Source organism: Malus domestica, chromosome 16 (assembly GCF_042453785.1).
Source record: "Malus domestica chromosome 16, GDT2T_hap1".
NCBI lineage: Eukaryota > Viridiplantae > Streptophyta > Magnoliopsida > Rosales > Rosaceae > Malus > Malus domestica.
The window spans coordinates 26,658,380-26,677,222 of NC_091676.1; the positions used below are offsets into that span (position 1 = coordinate 26,658,380).

An 18,843-nucleotide genomic window follows, 5' to 3' on the forward strand; every position below is an offset into this window, starting at 1 on the left:
TGATTGTGTAAATGGTATTATGTATAGGAATCCTATAAAATCTAGAAGATATTTCTTTTTAGTGTTTGTATTACTTGGAGAACAAGTTTCTCTCTCCCTTATTAGTATAAATAAAGGCACAAGACATGAGAAATAATGTTTATATTTTCCTCTCTTTTCTCTTTCCAAACATATGCCACGACATTCTTTAATTTATATGTTTACGTATAACTTTTTTTTTCTTTTCTGAAATAATGTTTACCTATAACTTCAAGGCACGTTTGGTGGGCTGGACATAATAAGATTTTGTGTTATGCATGTTTAAGCTAGGAAGGATTAGATTGGAGAGTTTGGGCTTTTTCTTTTTTTTGCTATTATTTGTTGTGGACTAACTCAACTGGATACCATTGGATTCAAAACTATCAGCGAGGTCAGATCCAATTTTTTGCTCTTTCGTTTTGTAAAAAAGTCACATCACAGCTGCTCTCGCGACGCACACACTCCACACCGTCACGCCGCTCACAACAACGTCAGCGACCCGCCCACAACGGTGGTGCGACAACCCACTCAAGACGCAACTCACGAAGTATGTATTCTTCTTGGGAAGTATCAAATTTTATAAGGAATGAATGACAACAGTCTGTTGTGTTCCTGTAAAGGTTAAAGTAATACACAAGAATCTAGGTATTTTCCATAAAGCTGGTTAGTATACAAAATATTTACAACTTATTCAATATTAATTGTAAAACAAATAAGCGAGTGCTGGATTGTCCTAGTTTCTAAGGCCTTTCTCTTCAACTTGCTGTATCCCAAGTTCAACCTATTTTTCTTCCCCCTAGTATGGATTAGTGTAAAATGATTAAAATTGTAACACATACACATGGAATTTAATATTACTAAAAATTCAAAATCTTTCAAGAGTTTATTGCAACAATTAGACCTAATAATTTCTTGCACTACCCGATCACCCAACGCGAAATGACACCAAAAATAACTGGTTTCAAGCTTTTAGCCAACACGTTAACTAATCGGGAAGTTATTAGGTCACCCGTTAAGAACACGTTAATAACAGATTTACACACGGTTAACCCGTTTCAACTTTGAAGAAGAAAATTAGTTTGATAATTTTAAAGTACTAAAAAACCTTACTAGCTACTATAAGAGCTATAGACACGCAAGTGAGAATAACAAATTCCAAAGAAGATTAAAACACCAAAGCAATTTAAAAGTACCAAAGCACATTAAAAAAATTCATAATAGTTAATTTACAATTTGCGAAAAATGTGAAAAAAATTTAAAAACGCACGTGAGCGCATCCTCTATGCTTTGGTAATAGGTATATCGTCGTTTGAATTTTTAAACACGAAGACTTCTTTGATATAATAAAAGAACAAAATTGCAACTGAGGGATGAAACAACTAACAAGGCCATTTGCCAGCATAAGCATTCAGAACTTGATGAAAATATTACCAAAAGAAGAGCGGTGATCAAAATGTTGAGCCGTTGAACCCGAAGAAGGACCGTTGCTGCAGCATAATACAGACTCGTTAGTAATAAATCAACATCAGATAATATTTGTTTTGGTCGAACTATCTATTGAAAGGCCCGTTTACCACTAAACTTTACCTACCTTAGCCAAGCGTAATTTCACTACGACAAATGAAAATACAAGAATTAATCTGGTAAAGCTTCTCAGAAGCGGTCCCTTTCTGGTATGGTGGTTTTGCGCTACGGCAAAAGCTTCTTAGAGTAATGTTGTTGTGAATGCCCTTGTGAGAAATGGCAGCTTCTCCTCTTTTCTTGTGATTCGGGGAAGGGGAAGCACAATATGGAATTATGCATGGATGTGGAGATAAGTTGCTCTACCTCGAGAACCAGAAGTCCCACTGCTAATTCATGTTGCTATGCAATACGAAGAGTAGTATTCTACATTTCTACTATACTGGTAGAGTGCAGCTGCGAAATTCAGCAATCCAATACAACAAACCAAGTAAATGGGCTCACCTCAACGTCGTAAAATTTGACATACAAGCGGGAGCTATCAATGGAGAGCTTAGTTTCCAGAACTTCTGCAATGGTTGAACTCAGTTTGCCGTTAACACCCGGTCCAATGCCCCCAATGGAGATCAGTTCTCCATACACAGCTGGCTCTTCTGTACTGGCAAATGCAATCGACGGAGTCCCGTTGAGCAAAATCATCACATACTGAAGAACACGGAACCAAACAGAAACATAAATACACAACACCAATACAATATTGAATTGCATGGGAAACAAAACATTACTATTCATTGAGTACTGTCATTGAACGCTTAATGTGCATGCCAACAGCAAGAACAAAAAGGATACACGACAGCGAAGAGAGAGAGAGAGAGAGAGACTTCACGGACTCGGGTTTGCCAATGATTTTAGAAACGGCTTTGGTGGCGTCCTTGAGGATGTCAGAGGCCACCACTCCGTCCACCGGCACGTCCGTAAACAGATTCAATGTCGGCATTGTTCTAAGATTTGAGAGAAAATGAACAAACAAGGCGTTTCTTTTTATATACAGTCTTATCTATCTATCTAGCTATCCATGCTGTTGAGGAATCATGTCCTCGTCATTTTTGCTTTAATTTTATGTCTTTTTAATTTTTATTGGAATTCCTCAACAAAATACTTATTTAATTGTTGTTCATTTCCAGCTAAATACAGATGACCGTGAGGATTTCCATGCCACGGTATAGTGCACACGACCATGTGCATAATGATGCGTACAAGTTTCTCTCCACATGTGACATGTGACAATGTATCCTGGGTGTTACTGTTGCGGTGTACCCACGTTATAAAAGTTGTTGTCATTCACAAGACAGAGTTAACTCTTGTTTCGCTTCAGGGGGACCAAAGTAATTAAGCCTGAAATAAAAATCACCCTGAGAGAATTTTGATTGTATGTTGGCAAATTTGAGAAACTTGGAATAATTTTAACTTGTTTTGTTGGATTTATTGATCATCCAGCTCAGAATATTTAAAGCCGTGCGGATATGAAATTTTGTGATCCTCCTGCTAAATTTCGCTTCTTGAGCTTTCTTGTGTTAATCGTCTCTTGACATTTTGGTTGTGCTGTACGGGATCGTACGGTTGATGTTTCCTCCGTTCATCACATCCTTTTCTTTTTTCTTTTTTTTGCTTTTTTTCTTTTTTTCTTTTTTTGCTTTTTTTCTTTTTTTCTTTTTTTCCTGAAGGCATTTGCTTTGCAGGGAAATTTCAGAGAGCCAAATTTTTGGACATGTTAACGACTTTTCTCCAGTATTCTTAACTTGTTGAATTCAAAGCGCTCGAGGAGTTCAAGCGCTAATCGAAGGTCCGAGAACTAGTCTCGGACGAAGGGGGGTAGCAAGAGGGTTATTTGAGGCTTTACATCCAGCATCTCTTTGAACACCTTAAAACAGTGGAGACTAAAACATTAACTTTAAGAAACATGTATTCTATTCATATACATTAGTTTCATTATGTCATTCTCTTCATGGTTCCAGCTGAATCCTTTAAATTAACAATCTGTTGGCTTTTTCAGGTACCTTTTGTTTAATTATCTTATTTAATTTTAAATCACAGTTCAGATAAAGCGTATTACAATAAAATTATTATTACAATTGTATTCTTTCTTTAATTTAGTAAATATTAGTATTTGGCCTCATCTCATACATGAAGACAAGTAGAATATCCACAACTGGATTATTTTTTTTTATTTATTTATTTATTTATTTTTTTTTTTTTGTGGTGATGGATAATTTATTAACTGGAGTTCTTAATTTGTTACTAGCCTAGAATAATGCTTTTATTCAAGAACAGGATTACAAATCCAAAGTTTGATAAAAGTTGAAAAAATGAAACATAAATATTCAAATGCTCATGAAGCAACACGAAAACCGCTACTATTTCATTACAGTCTTCTATATCCCTTTCAAGCTTAGTTACCTTGGAAAGCTACCAACACAACGAATCTGATGATTCAGATGACAAAACGGGACCCCGACCCCTTCTTGGCAACTTTATAAATACTACCTCCAACATTAAGTTTTCATTGATTAGAATCATTTGGAAATAACTCAATTCAAAGCAGAAAAGCCACCATTAGTCCTTGCTTACCAATTAATTCAGAGCCTAAACATGCTGTAGCCTCCTCCTGGACCAGACGATCCATAATTGCCGCCGTAGGGTTGTGAGGGTAGTGACGATGATGGGTAGGATGGAGCACCTAACTGAGAGTAGGATGACCTCAATCCAGTATCCATCACGCCATAGTTACTTGTAACTGGTTCCTTGCGACTGTTTATAACCTCCTGAAAACACACAAGATAAGATACCAAGTATTCTTAAAATTTCCGAGCCGGGATTCACTCTTTTCCTCCCTATTGAAATTCCATATTCTTCAATGTGTATAACTTGTCAAAAATTCATCTCCACCAGCATGCTAATATGCAAGATTTTTTTTTTTTCTTTTTTTTTGAAAAAATTTCACCTTCTGTAACTAAAACATATGAATTAATCTTTCATGATATCAAAGAGTCATAATAGGTCTATATTAAACAAAATAAATAAACAGTTAGTTTATAGCTTCTTGCCTCCTCGATATTAGAAAGAAATACTCATTGGGAAGCATACCTGAATCAGTTGTTGAGCCATCTGAACCTGTGATGAGGTGCCTTTTATTTCTACAGTAATTTCATCAGGTAGTCCCCTACTCTCTTGCACAGTTAAGATGGCTCCGCTACTGCGACGAATGAATGCAATATTTGACCCTTCAACCCCGATAATGTCCTCCGCATAAGATAGAGGAATTTGCATTGTTTGTGCAATCTGATTATAAAATGAAACAGATAAAATAATATTACCGAGACTATAAATGCAAAAATTGATGCGCGTGACACAGGCCTGACGCAATCTGATACACTTTAGTATTTCCAATTGACAACAAATTTTACAGACGTTATACATCAAGAAATTTTTACTCCAAATAGTAGAGTCATTTGGTAAGACATACAGCCTTAATTGTATATGCATATCATCAGACTCTAGTTATAAACAAGACATGTATATTGCTACTGATACTAAGTAAATCAAGGTCTAGACAGTAAAGGATCCCCCAGCATCCTTCTAAGAAAGCAAGATATACAACACTGTTGACCCCATTTAACTTAAATAAAAGTTAAGAGTCAAGTTCAACCATCCTTGTGTGTGTGCATGCTGTGAAGACCCAAATGAGCTCATTACAAGGCAGTACGAAGTCTAGCTAAAATGTGAAACAGTTAGAACAACCAACCTGAGTAACAATAGGAGCACCGGGACGACCAATTCCCGAAGAACGGATAGAAGAAAGAGAAGGATCTTGTCCATAAATAGACCCTTGCCTGTAAACAGAAGGGTCTTGTCCATAAATAGAAGGATATTTTCCATAAATAGAAAGATCTTTTCCATAAAGTGAAATTCCAGCAGAAGGGAGTTGTGATTCCAATTGAGTTTCACGTTCAAGAAACAAAGACTCCCTCTTTGATGAGAGAGGGTAATTAGTGCTCACTCCAGTTTGAGAAGCAGTATGCAGCAACGACTTGTCAGCCCAGGTAGTATCTGGTTGGCGCTCTTGTGAGATTGTCGAATGCTAAAGATGCACGATCCAGTAATTAATACACAGCAATGCAAAGAATGAAAATACAGCAGACATCAGTGGGAATTAAGCTTACTGTCTTCTCAAAAAGCGGAATAACACTATGATCAACCAAAAACTTCCTCAGGTGAGCCACTACCGCTTCTACAGCTTTGAGAACCTTTAAAGCTTCTCCCTGCAATTCAACAATCCTCTCATCTGCAGCAGCATAGGACGGAACCTCCTCTGCCAAAATAAAAATAAGGTATCAGAGAAGGAAGAAAGGTTTATAACTTCATAGCAAGGACAGAGGCAAGGGCACTTGACATGGATAAGGAATGTGAATAGGGGAAGAAAAGGAATAGACACTAGTTTCATAAACAAGGGATCTGAAGACAATGAATAACATGACAGAGTATTTCTAGCAGGGATAACAAATATGACCAACGCTTGTTTTTCAAAAATAAAGCTATAGCAATTTTTTTATAAGTAAAAGCATCATCCATTCTGAAGTTAAAGGACTCTACCATAGAAAACTGATTCACAACTCAGATCCAGGAAAAGAAAAGGGAGAAGAATGTATGTTAAACTCCTCACCATACTAGAACAATAACATACTTATCTTCACTAGCATGATCACTTAACTTACAAATTATTAATGGAAAAGCTAAGCCTCGATAAGTAGGAGCACAGAAGTAACTCGAAACAAAAAAAACAAATACGGAAACTTAATTATCATTTCAGTTCCAATTTCCAATAAGTAAGCCCTTCTCTCAGTTGTTCATTCTATAACCAATCTGACCACTTTAGCTATAAATCATAAAAACAGCAATGAAACACATTATCCTTAGAATTGGGGAAACAGTGATGAAATACGTAGATATTTTCAACCATTGGAATTTTACTAAATAGAAAAAAGTGTATCATTTAATAATAAGAGCATACCTCCGGACAATACTCGCACAGAAGATCCGGTACTCTCTTGTATAGATTTGATTAATGATCCTTGTTTTCCAATTAAATTAATTGCTTGGGTAGATGCTACCAACAACCGGATGGAACAGAATGCAACTCCAGCAGCACCAGACCCCTCACTCTCAGTTAATCCAGAGACACGTTTGAATATTCTTATTACAGCATCCATTGCAGGTGACAGAGGTACCTCTGGCTCTTCCCTTGCAGAGATCAGCACCTATAAAGAAATGTGTATCAGAAAGATTGCAGCATAGAATGTTATCACTATAGGCATTTTGTGGTTGAATGGCATCACACACTGATAGATCACACAAGCAAGTAGAAAGAAGCTTCATAGCCAATAAAATAGTGATGAACCACTTTGAGATTAACATTTGGGGCTGTGGAACTTCAACAGGAATACAAGATACAGAACTAGAGATTGGTTCAAGCATACAAGGAAAAAAGGCGATATTTGGAAAATTAATCAGGACTAATGAGTTGGTAAGGAAGTTGATATGCCTTCGTGATGTTGATAACCGTGGAAACTTGTTAGGAAGGCATCAAATCTTATAAATGCCAATTAAACAATGCTTAAAAACAAAGATTTAGTTTTATAACTAGATATTTATAAAACTTCCCAATAGTTACTCATCTTGTGGCCCTTACTATATTTTGAGTGGTTGAAATTTGAATAAAATCACAAGCCCGATGCAAAAGAGTTCACATTATAATAGGTCATCTTGACATAGCAGAATACCAGATACTTATTGTCATTCTCATCTTATGCCCCCATTAACAAATTGAGTGATTGAGTAAAACTATGAGATGGATGCAAATGACTTAGGCTAGCAATGAGTCATCTTCACATAGCAGAATACTCAACAATGATCAAGTCTTGTTTCAGATTTGTGATTGTCATATATCTTGATTTCTTTAAAAATTCGAGAAAGATCTTATATATGCCTGTTACTAAACAATGAATGATTGAACAAAACTACAGCTGGATGCAAAGAATATCACATAACAGAGGGCCATCTTCACATAGCACCTAATACTGACTATGCCCCGTTCTCGGATTTCAAGTTGTTCCGGTTTCTCTTCAATACCCGAAAACAAAACTTCAACCCCTACCTCAAAAGATCATTCCTTTCATAGCCTTTTCTAAGCAATAACACCTAAGCACCTACGAACCAAATGCTAATATTAAACTAACTTCACCTTTAGGGTTTCTGTTACCTCATGACACAGATACAACTAAATTCACAAAATTCAAACTTAAATTTTCAATATTTAATCTCCCCACCCACTTGTTAGCAACAACAAAGCTTAATTAGTGACCCTAAACAGTCATTAGACCACAATTAACCAGAGGATTACACAAAGGAAGCTGAAAAGCACAAACCCTAGATCTCAAAACAACCATAAAACGGTTAAAAAGCAGCACCATGGAGCAATCACAAGAAGAACACAAAAAAGCAAACCGTAGAAAGGAAGAAATCGAGGAAAAACTCACGATGCGATCAGGATTTCCAACAGCGCCGTCCAGGACCCGAATGCGAGCTCGGGTCTCCTCGCACATCTTCTTAATGAGCTCGCCTTTGCGGCCAATAATGCTACCGACCTTCAGAACCGGCACAATTAGCCGAAACACGCAGTCCCCGGGCCAACCCGGCCATCGATTATCAGCTATGGAGGTGGAATCGTTGCCGACGTTCGTTGGGGTAGTGGCAGCCCCGGTGTCCGAATTGGGACCAGATTCGGGTTCGGGATTTTGGTCCGGATTGTTATCTGTTGTTGGGTCGGACTCGGGCACTGTAATTGGGGCGGGGGTGGTTTCGGATGTGAGTGGCTGGGCGTCAGCTTCCGCAGCGTTGACGAAGCCGTTCTTGGTGGGTTGTGCGGTGGTCATATTAGAGAGACAGACAGACAGACAGACAGAGAGAGACGGTTAGGGTTAGGGTTAGGGTTGGGGTAAAAGGTTTAATAGGGACAGTGATGCCTGAAAACGGAAGAGGGGTTTTGTTCGTGGTGTTGCAGCTGGGTGTTTGGAAATAAGGACCGAATTGGTGGTTGGACTATGGAATATAAAAATATGAATGGCACGTGCTATAGCACGTGATCTCCCTCTTACACTTCAACAAAACCCAAAGCCTCTCCTTAGACTAGAAGTAACAATTTCGTACACGACTTGTTAACCCGACTCGAAACATCATGAAAATAATAGATTTGGGTTAACCCATTAATTAACAGGTTGTTATTAGATCACACGTTAAGGATCCGTTTAATAATGAGAGCAACTCTAGCGTATCAAGGCCCACTAGGGCAACTTTCTATTGAATAGCCTACAGTGAACCGTAACTGTCTTTAATGAACAATAATTATTTTTTGCATCTCCATCTCTAAACTGAATAGCCATGACAATATGCAATAAAATATTAGTATTTTTTTATTTTATAAAATAATAAAAAATAATTTTATTTCAAATTTCGGATATGATATTTAATCAGTCTCGTTGTACCACATTTCATTAAATAAGAAATTACAATCCAAAGTATTTGATAAAATATAAAATTGTGGTGTAAGGTGGAAGATAATGATAAGATATTTATAGAAAAATTAAATCTTTTTTTTTATTTTTTTATTTTTTTCATATTTTTTTATTAATTGGTTACTTATTTTTTATATTTTTTTATTAATTTTATAATGTGGCTGACGTCAGCCTTGCATCATGTGGCCTCAGGCTCTCAGGCCACCAATTCAAGCCAGGCCTTTCACTCGAGTCCCTCCCGAGCCCAATTGCTCACATGGGCTAGAGTTGCTTGCTGGGGCAATCGGGTTGGAGCAATAGCCGGTCCACCAGGCTATTGAATATGGTGGAGCTGCTCTGAGTTCTTAATTGTTTTATCAGCAGGTATCACATTTCAACCTGATAAGAAAAGAGTTTTTTTTTTTTTTTAGTACATCGATATTTTTACACTAAGGGGAGAGGGAGTTCGGCTAAGCCACACCATGGGCAACATAATCTGGTATCGAATTCGCCATCCACGAGATTCGAACCTAAATCTCTCACTTCCAATTAAAAAGGAATACCACTAGATTGTAGTACTGAGTAGCATCCCGATAAGAAAAGAGTTACTTTGGTAATTTTAAATACTAAGAAAAACCTTACTTCAATAAACATAGTGAGATTAAAATATTCCAAAGCACATTAGAAATACCAAAGCCATTTAAATATACCAAAATCCATTACAAAATTTCATAATAATTAATCAACTAAATTTTTTTTTTTAAGAGAAGTAAATTATATTTTTATCTCTTAACTTTGGATCATATAATAAACTCATACCTCATCTTTTAAATACAGAGTGTGATATCTACATACCATTTCGTACTTCTCACACAGTCGTGATTAATTTATGTCATTTGATTTTGTTCAATTCATTCGATCTGAGGGCCGGAAATTAAAAGGTGTGTGATAAGTAAAGAAAAGGTGTGTGGATATCATATCTTAAACATTACAATGTAATACATCAACTAACGAATTTGTTGAAATGTTAGACCCCTCGTTAAATTTTCTATTAGTTTGGGCAATAAAAGATGATGTTGCAAATATAGGGTCAACATTTTTGTTGATATGGATGTTAAGTATGAGCCATGTGAACACAAAAATAATAAAAAATTAATATTTAGAAATATTTTTAAAATATTATAAATTAAAAAAGATATTTTTCAATTTGGGCCCTTCACCACCGTCGCCTCCACTGTCACCCCATCACCACCGCAGCTCCTCATTTCTCCGCCCTTTTCCTCTCTTTGCTCCCTTCTACCTCATCTTACTCCTCCTACGACATCCTTTTTTTCCCAAACCAGCCCAGTTTCTACAACGATGGTTGCTCCACCTCCTCGATGATCCGTGTTTTGAGATGGGTTCTCTAAGCAGCACCACGAACAATTGTCGTTAATCAGGTTAAACCACCTCACCTTTTCCCAGATCCACCGGATTCAATCCCACTCCCAACCCCACATCTCTTGGGAAAACTTATCATTGTCTAATACTCTTAGCTTCCTCAGCCTCAAATCCATCACGATGAAGCAGGTGAGTTCCTCCGGTTACCAATATCCACTAAGCTTGGCAGGAGTGTCAGGCAACGTCACTGGGCAAATGGGTAGCTGAGATCAGGCTCCTTAAAAGGTTGTGTTTGGAGGTCAAGAGGCTCGGCATGGAGGAGGGACCCGACAAGAAGACGATGACGGTGACGATCCAGTTGTCATCGATTGAGTAAACCCATCTGAAGAATCCAACTGCAAGCCCTTGTTCGCCGTCTCGTTGTTGAAATCGGCAACCAAATTGCGTGTTGCCATGATGGGTTTGAAGGAATCGCAGTCAAATCTAAACGAGTCAGAAAAACCAAAGAAAACTGCACGGGAAGTTTTTCTTTGTGAAATTCAAGGGGGAGGATTAATTTTGAGAAAACTAATGAAAATGATTTGGAAACGGAAATGATAAAATCTATATATATAAAACCAAAAGACAAAAACGGTGAAACATTCATAAATTCAAAATTGACCCTTTAATTACAGTTATGAGAAAAAGAAAAATATAAAAAATAGGGATAAAATGGTAAAAATGCGAGGTATGAGAGAAAAAAGATGACACAAATTAGACGAGCAAAGAGTTGGAAAGTGTATTTGAAACAGTTGTTGTAGTAGTCTCACTCCAACTTCCCCACACAAACTTCCCCATCCTTGCGCTCCAACTTCTTCCCGTTCCTCCTCCACTCTCTCTCTCTGGGTCTTACTCCTCCATACAAAAACCGAATCGTTGCCTAAAGTAACAGAGTCCATCCCATTGTCGCCAAATCCCATCATCTTCTCAAACCAGTAGTTATGTTGGAGAGACCTCGACGCTCTTGCCAAGGCATCGCAATGGGCGCCATCATCCTTTATTTCCAATCTGGTCTCGGAATCGGTAATCGCCAATTAATTTTTGAATTTTTCCTTGATAATTGTCAAATTAGCTCAAAATTGCCATGAAGATCCAATTAATTTCTGAATTCTTCCTTGATAATTGTTGAATTAATTCGAACTTGCCCTGAGAGAGGAAGAAGATGAAGATAGTGACGTACAACGTGAACGGGCTCAAATTCCTGAATTTATTAGATTGGCTTACAGGAACCAAACTGTAACCCGTTGGAATTGACCGCCGCCCTGGTCATGGCAGAGGGATACGAGTCCTTCTCCTACAGCTGCACCTCTGAAAGAGGTTGCACCGGGTACTCTAGGTAAGTGTTTGTTGAAATGCCTCAACCACACACACCACACTCTTCAAATGTTGCACCTTTAGTTTCGAATTTTGATTCTTTTTTTTTTTTTGCATAAAATGTGGTTTGGTCCGATGTTTTGCCGGTTGAAGTCGACATTATCGGGTGACGAAGAGGCGTTGCCGGTGGCGGTGGAGGAAGCATTCACTGGAGTTCTTGACAGTGGGAAAGGATAAATGAATGCAGTTGCGGAAGGGCTTAAGGAGTTTTCGAGAGATGACCTACTGAAGTTGATGGCAAAGGGTGGTGTGTTGTAACAGATCATGGGCATTTTGGTACGTTTGCCTTAGATTCACGCTTAAAATTCAATTCTCTGTGATTTCATTTTTTGAAGAAAGTTTAAAGATTTGTATTTACAATGGTTATGTAGTTCTCTTTTCAATTTGAAAGGCCTCGAGCAGGGAAAAATGAAACAGAAAGGATACAGTTTAAGTTCAAGTTTTTCAATTTGTAGTTCTCTTTTATGTCATTCAGAACGTTGGGCAGAGGAAATCCTCAATCTGCAAAACACGTTATTGCAGGTTTGGAGTTACACTTTATGTTTATTGTAATTAGTTGAATGCAAGTGTATTATGGGACATGCGTACTTTCTGTGCAGACTGAGTTAGAGAAGTAGCATATGGCTTTGGAGTTGGAGGAAAAAAAAGCCCAAGCTGAAAGAGAGAAGATGGTGCAACAGCAAGCTAAGAAAATTGAGAACCTCAGCTCAATGGTGTTGTATTCAAATAGAGATAGAATCGCGATTGCTTTAAAAAGGTTTGCATGACTAATTAATTTTCATTTCGAACTTCTGTATAATAGTTTATGCTTATATTTATGTTCGATTCCTAATTTTTTTTTGTTCTAAAAATGATAGATACCTACTTAAAAGTGTAAAATTCTATTATCTATAAACACAAAAGATGTGCTTGATATTATAATGTGCCGTTGCCAATGAGATAAGATTTAGTTAAACACTCTCTATTGAATCGATAATGTTAGCACGTTACAGGTTAGGAGACGTGGTCGATGACCGCCAGTGCCAACTCAAGAACTCAAGACAAGCCTCCAATTTTTCCTTCACACGCTTCTTCTCTTTTATTTGGAGCAATTGGAGATGGAGACCCAAAATAATAACTAGCCAAGGTATACTTCAGTTTTCCATTTTATTATTTGTCATTTGCAGAGATATAAATAGAGCAGTTATGTACTATGAGTATCAGATTTCTTTGTCTACATTGCGGGTAGTCAAATGGTTGAAACAGTTTGTTGTTAAATGGCTTTATTTGCATTTTACAACTTTCATTGGAATAATATTTGATTGAGTTAAAACTTTGATTTATGAATTTACAAGTTTTTATTTGTTTCTCTATCATATGGTTGGCATCATTTCAGTCCAATAACTCTCGAGATATAAAAGTTGAGGAATTTAGCGCTGATGATTTCCTTTTTTCCTGCTGTTTATAGATATGCTTGTCATTTTATTCATTTTTCATGTTAACTTTGTTCTACAAGCTTCCTGTGGCTTAAAGCAATGAAGTTATTCATTTAAAAAATATATATATATTTAGGTGTTTTATAAAAGGTATTTTATGTGCATAAATGACACACCCCGACCGAGATCAAGGCATGTTGGCCGTCACGTGAGGGTGACGTAGCCATGTCCACAGTACGGAAGCAATTAAGATAAGAAATATACGAATATTTAAAAATCGAAACTACTAGAGTGCACTAGAGAACAGGAAGTGTTAGGAGTCAATTACAAAAGTAAATACTCCTAATCAGAGCATAATAAGTCTAGGTGCAGTCCAGTAGGACAAATACTAGTTATACAGTACCAGGAATGTCCTACTATTATTTAGATATGTCAGAACCGCCGAAATCCTCAAGGCCACCGACAGCAAGCTTACCTAAAACATGGAGGGGCGCAAAACTGGAAACGTGAGTGGGCAAAAACAAATGTTTTACAAAACCATTTCATTTATCAACATATCTAAGCCCTCGCTGTAAAACATGTATAATTTTTCCCAGAATCAAGATATATGCATGTACATAAATATATATATGAAATTATATCAAGGGGTGTGCTATCCACACGTCCTATTTTACTTCTCACACACCCTTAATAATTTTTGTCCGTTGATCTTCTTCAATTCATCTGATCCGACGGCTGAAAATTAAAAAGGTGTGTGAGAAGTAAAATAGGGTGTGTGGATATCATACCCCTATATCAATTTAAATCATGCTTCACATAATCCTATTCATACGTATGCCATGTCAAGATATAATAGAGTAAGCAATTTAGGTATGAATAATTTCATATAAATATAACATGTTAGCCGAAACCCCTATGGTAGTCTGTACGGCTGAATTCATAGCTCAGAAAGCAATCTAGTCAGAGTGACTACAATGACCTATTCGGCACTATACTGCACAAGAGTCGGAACAAAATGAAAAGGTATGTACGACAATAATGGGTGTAATATAATCATGCTCAATACTACTCACACATAAAAGCTAGGCGATAAATCGCTAGTCACCTAAGAGTCGGAACCACCTAAGATGGTCTATGCACCTAAATTGGATCCAATATGAGCATATGGTGTGGGAGGTGACATAATAAACAGGCATGTGCCATATTTCTGGCTAAAATCACAATCACCCTAGGTGCAGTTTGATGAACTCAACGTTATTCAATTTCATATCACATCATCGATGATTCACATAACCAAACATAACTTACCTGAGCTTACCTGAGCGTCCACATCACCACAATTATATATAATGCATCATATACAAATTCATATACGAATTATAAACTTATATGCATGGCATTCAAGGCACAATCTCATTTAAACACATTTTTTGGGAAAATATCGAGTATATAAATATATACTAAAAACCAAAAGCCCACTCACTAGTATGTCGAAGGGTCGTAGCCCTCGAGTCACCCTTGAACACGCTCGTCCTCGGGATAAGTCTCACCTATATGCGAATTAACTATAAAAACGTTATTTAAAGCACATAGGCAAAACTAGCTAATAACTTCTCATACAATGCTCAATTTTGGTATTTGAATATACCACAGTGACCTACACAACCTCAGGATCATTCCCAAATTTTTACAATATTTTTTTGACCCCTTACGCGCCGCCACGCGCCGGCGAGTGCACTGTAACACTCACGGCCACGCGCAGGGAATCCTGACGGATTCTCTCACTGCCGTTAGGAATATTCTGTTAAAACCCAACAGTAACTGTTAAAGATGACTGACGGCGTTAGCATATTCCGTCAAACTTGACGGAAGATACTCATTTCTTCTCCGGCGAGTCGCCAGTCGCCGACGACTTCGCCGGTTTCTGGGTAAAACTTTAAAACACTTATTCTCCTTCGTTTTTTCACCATTTTCCACAAAATTGGTACCAAAATGAAGCTAATAACATGTAGAATCATGTTATATAAGTTTCAAGGCTTAACTTTTACTAGATTTTCCCCGAGAAAGCTCGATAGTTCGGCTTACCTAGATACACGTCGATCTCAGTCCTCCGACGTCCATTTCCTACCAATGAAATACCTCGAGACTCGTGAGGACCTCCTTAAGCTTCCTATAAGCTTCAAATTCCCTGAAAAACAATATTTCACGTATGCATGAACAATGACAAAATCGGTGGTTCATGGTTCGACATGAAATCAGAGGATTCCTTACCTATAAATGGTACCAATCGATTCGTCTGAGATTCACGAACACAAAGGTGTGCTTAAGTCCCTCGATCTGTCACGTTTCAAAGGATTTTGGGTGACGTCCGTACAAGAGAGAAGAGAGAGAGTGAGTCTGAGAGAGAGAGAGAGCACGGGAAGGAAAAGAGAGGATGTGTGTTGTGTGTGAGCTCCACTTGGTCACCACCCAACCAAGGAAATAACATCTAAGTCTCCAAAATAAGTCACACACATTAAAATTTCAACATCCAAGGATAAAACCGTCATTTTACATCACCGATAATAATAATTCGAGACAAGCTGTGACAATAAAGGCTATTAAGCTTAACAAATTGTACCCTCTTGCTAGCTTCATCAGCTTATGTTTGTGAGGCAAAAATGAGATGACTTGGTTGTTTAATCAGTTAATATTTTGATTAAAACAATCCATTGTTGCTGCTTATTAACTGTTATTTAATTGAATTTGGTTTTCTCAAGATTCAGGATTATTTTTACTTCGCGGTGAATTAGAGACGTTTGATCGACCATGAGGCAACGTGGGATGCTATTAAATATTAGTTATGGCCTCACTATTGAATGCTTTCTCTTAATTTCTTTTTTGTAGAACAACATTGTTAATTGTCTTCATATGTTCAGATTGATTTCTTATGCTTTCTGTTACACCATATGTTCAATAACAATGATGTAGCCGGGTTTGCTATGCAAATATGTTTTATGTTACACCATAGGTTCAAACATGAAGTGTAAGACACATTACATTTAAATCTGACAGTGCAAACGTTTGTTCATACAATAAAACCCGTAAAACTCACAGTCAATCTATTTGTCTTTATCCATGTACGTTTTCTCTTCATATTAATTCTATTTGTTTCTGCTTAGATGATTTTGTGTATTGCATATCCCAAATATTTAGCTTGCGTAGTTGCATGTCAATTTTATTCAACGCATGTGAACAAAATAAAATAAAATGTCCATGAAGTGGCAAGTGGGCATTTACCATAGTGGTGGAAAAGAGTTGAGCTCTTGCATGATGGTTTGTGTTCGAATCTCACCGGTGGTTAATCTAACAAAATCTATTGTTTAATAAAAACAAAAACAAAAATGTTCATGAAGTGCTATTCTCCATTGATACCCAAATGTTCTTTTTTTTTTTTCATATTCTATTCTAATGTGTATCTTCTGGAAAAAATTGATCAAAAGAAAGAATAATTTATATTGAATTTTGTTTTTCTTGATCAGTTGCATATAGTTTTCATGAATTTTCTTTCATTCTTTGTATCTAAAATGGTGAATGACAACCACATGCCAGTTGCCAAACGCACAAAAAATAAAACAAATAGTTGTCGAAAACAAAGAAATAAAAGGGGACCCAAAATCAAAAGTAAAGAGTACTTAATACCAAACTAAAATTTTGGTTTTAACATAAATAAAATATATTTAGTAATCACTTAAAACGGTCTCTTGCATGCGTGAGAGTGCCTACATTTTAGTTGATCATTTGGCAATGAGCAATAGGTTTTGGTGTAGAAGCAATAAGTCTCCGCACGTACTTTATTTGCGATTCAAGAGAAGAATCTAATCTCTCTTTTTCGAGCCTTTCAATTTCAATTACAGTTAAGTTTTTGCCTAAATAGTTGGACAAGGCCATCTCCTTTGGCAATGAGATCCTATTTATTTTCAGTAATCACTTAAGAAATATACGAATACCTAAAACAACACATCTTTGGGGCGCGTAGCGCCCGTGATGCAAAAATGCCCATCGCATGCGCTTGCGGAGAGACTAATAAAGGGTAAAGTGAATAATACTATGATTGCTTTTGTAGGTGTCAACTTCTACTTAGTTGACTCATTACTTAAGGAGATCAAACCACACTTTTATATTTTATTAATATTTTGGTTAGCCCTCAATTCTTTTAACCGCTCAATTCCCACTATGTAAGAACTTGCTTTCATTCATTTATCGAACTCACTAGAAACGTACGTTGGCTGCGATGCATGCATAGTACATATTATATTGCATGCATGGTCCGTGTATATGTGTGTGTGTATATATTATACATAAATAGAGGGACAAAGAAAAGAGAAAGAGAGAGAGTTAGGTTTGAGGTTTGCGGAGATGTTAGTAGAGTTGTTTTGTCAAAGTTTGAATTATCGAGGTGAGTGGTTTAGGTAATGAGTTTAAAATATTTTTATTTTCGGATAAACGAAAACTATGAGTTATCATGTGATTTTACACTATTTCCAAATATCTCAGTATATCAAGTTAAACATGTTAAATTTTGTGAAGTACTTTCAAATTTATTATATATATGATCAGTAAATTGTTTGAGATGTTCATAGAGCATGAGAACTTTAGTGTTGGGTTATTCGAGAAATAAATGTATGGCACACGGGGACATTAGGGCAGAATGACCAATTTTGGGGTCACGTGGTGCTACATATTATGAAGGATAACCAACATGTGAAGGGACGATGTGATATGACACTATTTGTATATTGATTTGATATTATTATTTATTTTTTAGAGTGGGTAAAATGGCATCGTTTAACTAACATATTATATATTCTACTCACTGGACGACGGTGGTTGTTGCTCACCCATCACCTTCTATTTTACAAATGAGTTATTTGGCAAGACAGGTACTAGACGAGCTGAAGTTGTGTTAGACGAAAGATTTAAGAGTTTTTATTTTATATTTTTGTACACCCCGTAAAGCTTTTGAAGTTATTTATAAGGTAAGTTTGTTTTTCATTTTTATTTATTTAGTTTTTAGCTCGCACATTTATTTTTTTGACCGATCCTAGGTCTGGGGCATGACAAATGTATGCGTGCACCAATTTTTTCTTTCAGTAATATGTATTAAGGTCATTTGTAAGTAATTTCAATATTTTCTAAAAATCAGCATTGCCTCATTATTTTGTATTCATTATATTTTACTAAAGAGATCTTCATTTTTTTGTAAAAATGAAGACTAGTTGTGGCGCTCATTATACATCACACTTCAACGATCCGAACCGTCTATTTTTAAAGTTTCATTCATAGATTATTTTGCAAAAAATAAATTCAATCTAAAACTATTTATTCATTTGTTGTCATGATGAAATTTCAATGTTACTTAGAATGTAGTATTCGTCAATTTCTTTTAACTCAATTAAATGCCTAAATTTTTTCAAATTTGGCTAATTTTTGTACTGATGATCTATAAAGTGCAACCTGAAAAATAAACTATTCAAATCGTTGAAGTTTGATGTGGAGTAAGCTATGCA

The 18,843-nt window shown here is 36.6% G+C and overlaps 2 protein-coding genes and 1 long non-coding RNA gene across 10 annotated transcripts; 1 reads left to right on the forward strand and 2 right to left on the reverse strand.

Annotated features, from left to right (window-relative positions):
• Window positions 1-1,200: 1,200 nt before the first annotated feature.
• On the reverse strand, window positions 1,201-8,619 carry LOC103451016 (RNA-binding KH domain-containing protein PEPPER). Of its 8 annotated transcripts, none has more exons than XR_011576901.1 (9): window positions 8,073-8,619; window positions 6,548-6,794; window positions 5,700-5,848; window positions 5,282-5,617; window positions 4,624-4,818; window positions 4,108-4,301; window positions 3,937-4,019; window positions 1,984-2,184; window positions 1,201-1,505 (listed from the first exon to the last, which is right to left on the reverse strand). XR_011576901.1 is itself a non-coding variant. In XM_070814975.1 (7 exons), exons 1-6 carry the CDS (start codon window positions 8,466-8,468, stop codon window positions 4,116-4,118), a joined length of 1,509 nt encoding a protein of 502 aa, XP_070671076.1. In that variant the 5' UTR covers window positions 8,469-8,619; the 3' UTR covers window positions 1,201-2,184; window positions 4,108-4,115. The 8 variants fall into 8 exon arrangements, 3 of the variants coding, with proteins under 3 accessions (XP_070671076.1, XP_008388671.1, XP_008388663.1); XR_011576899.1 differs by having other exon boundaries at window positions 1,610-2,184; XR_011576902.1 differs by lacking the exon at window positions 3,937-4,019.
• Window positions 1,467-2,476, reverse strand: LOC103451003 (uncharacterized). Its single transcript, XM_070816051.1, has 3 exons — window positions 2,279-2,476; window positions 1,984-2,184; window positions 1,467-1,505 (listed from the first exon to the last, which is right to left on the reverse strand). Exons 1-3 carry the CDS (start codon window positions 2,474-2,476, stop codon window positions 1,467-1,469), a joined length of 438 nt encoding a protein of 145 aa, XP_070672152.1.
• Window positions 8,620-11,234: 2,615 nt separating the features above from the next.
• Window positions 11,235-13,191, forward strand: LOC114822134 (uncharacterized). Its single transcript, XR_011577585.1, has 4 exons — window positions 11,235-11,841; window positions 11,973-12,401; window positions 12,479-12,636; window positions 12,872-13,191. It is a non-coding gene; the product is annotated as an uncharacterized lncRNA (long non-coding RNA).
• The last annotated feature ends 5,652 nt before the right edge of the window (window positions 13,192-18,843 follow it).

Excerpts from the sequence above, each read along its gene's own strand:
- LOC103451003 (XM_070816051.1), bottom strand. The coding sequence starts at position 2,476 with ATGCCGACATTGAATCTGTTTACGGACGTGCCGGTGGACGGAGTGGTG. Across the intron at positions 2,185-2,278 it reads ACATTAAGCGTTCAATGACA|TATGTGATGATTTTGCTCAA; the intron begins GTACTCAATGAA and ends CGTGTTCTTCAG. Across the intron at positions 1,506-1,983 it reads TCAAATTTTACGACGTTGAG|CAACGGTCCTTCTTCGGGTT; the intron begins GTGAGCCCATTT and ends ATTATGCTGCAG.
- LOC103451016 (XM_070814975.1), bottom strand. The coding sequence starts at position 8,468 with ATGACCACCGCACAACCCACCAAGAACGGCTTCGTCAACGCTGCGGAA. Across the intron at positions 6,795-8,072 it reads TTGGAAATCCTGATCGCATC|GTGCTGATCTCTGCAAGGGA; the intron begins GTGAGTTTTTCC and ends ATTTCTTTATAG. Across the intron at positions 4,819-5,281 it reads GTGCTCCTATTGTTACTCAG|ATTGCACAAACAATGCAAAT; the intron begins GTTGGTTGTTCT and ends TTTTATAATCAG.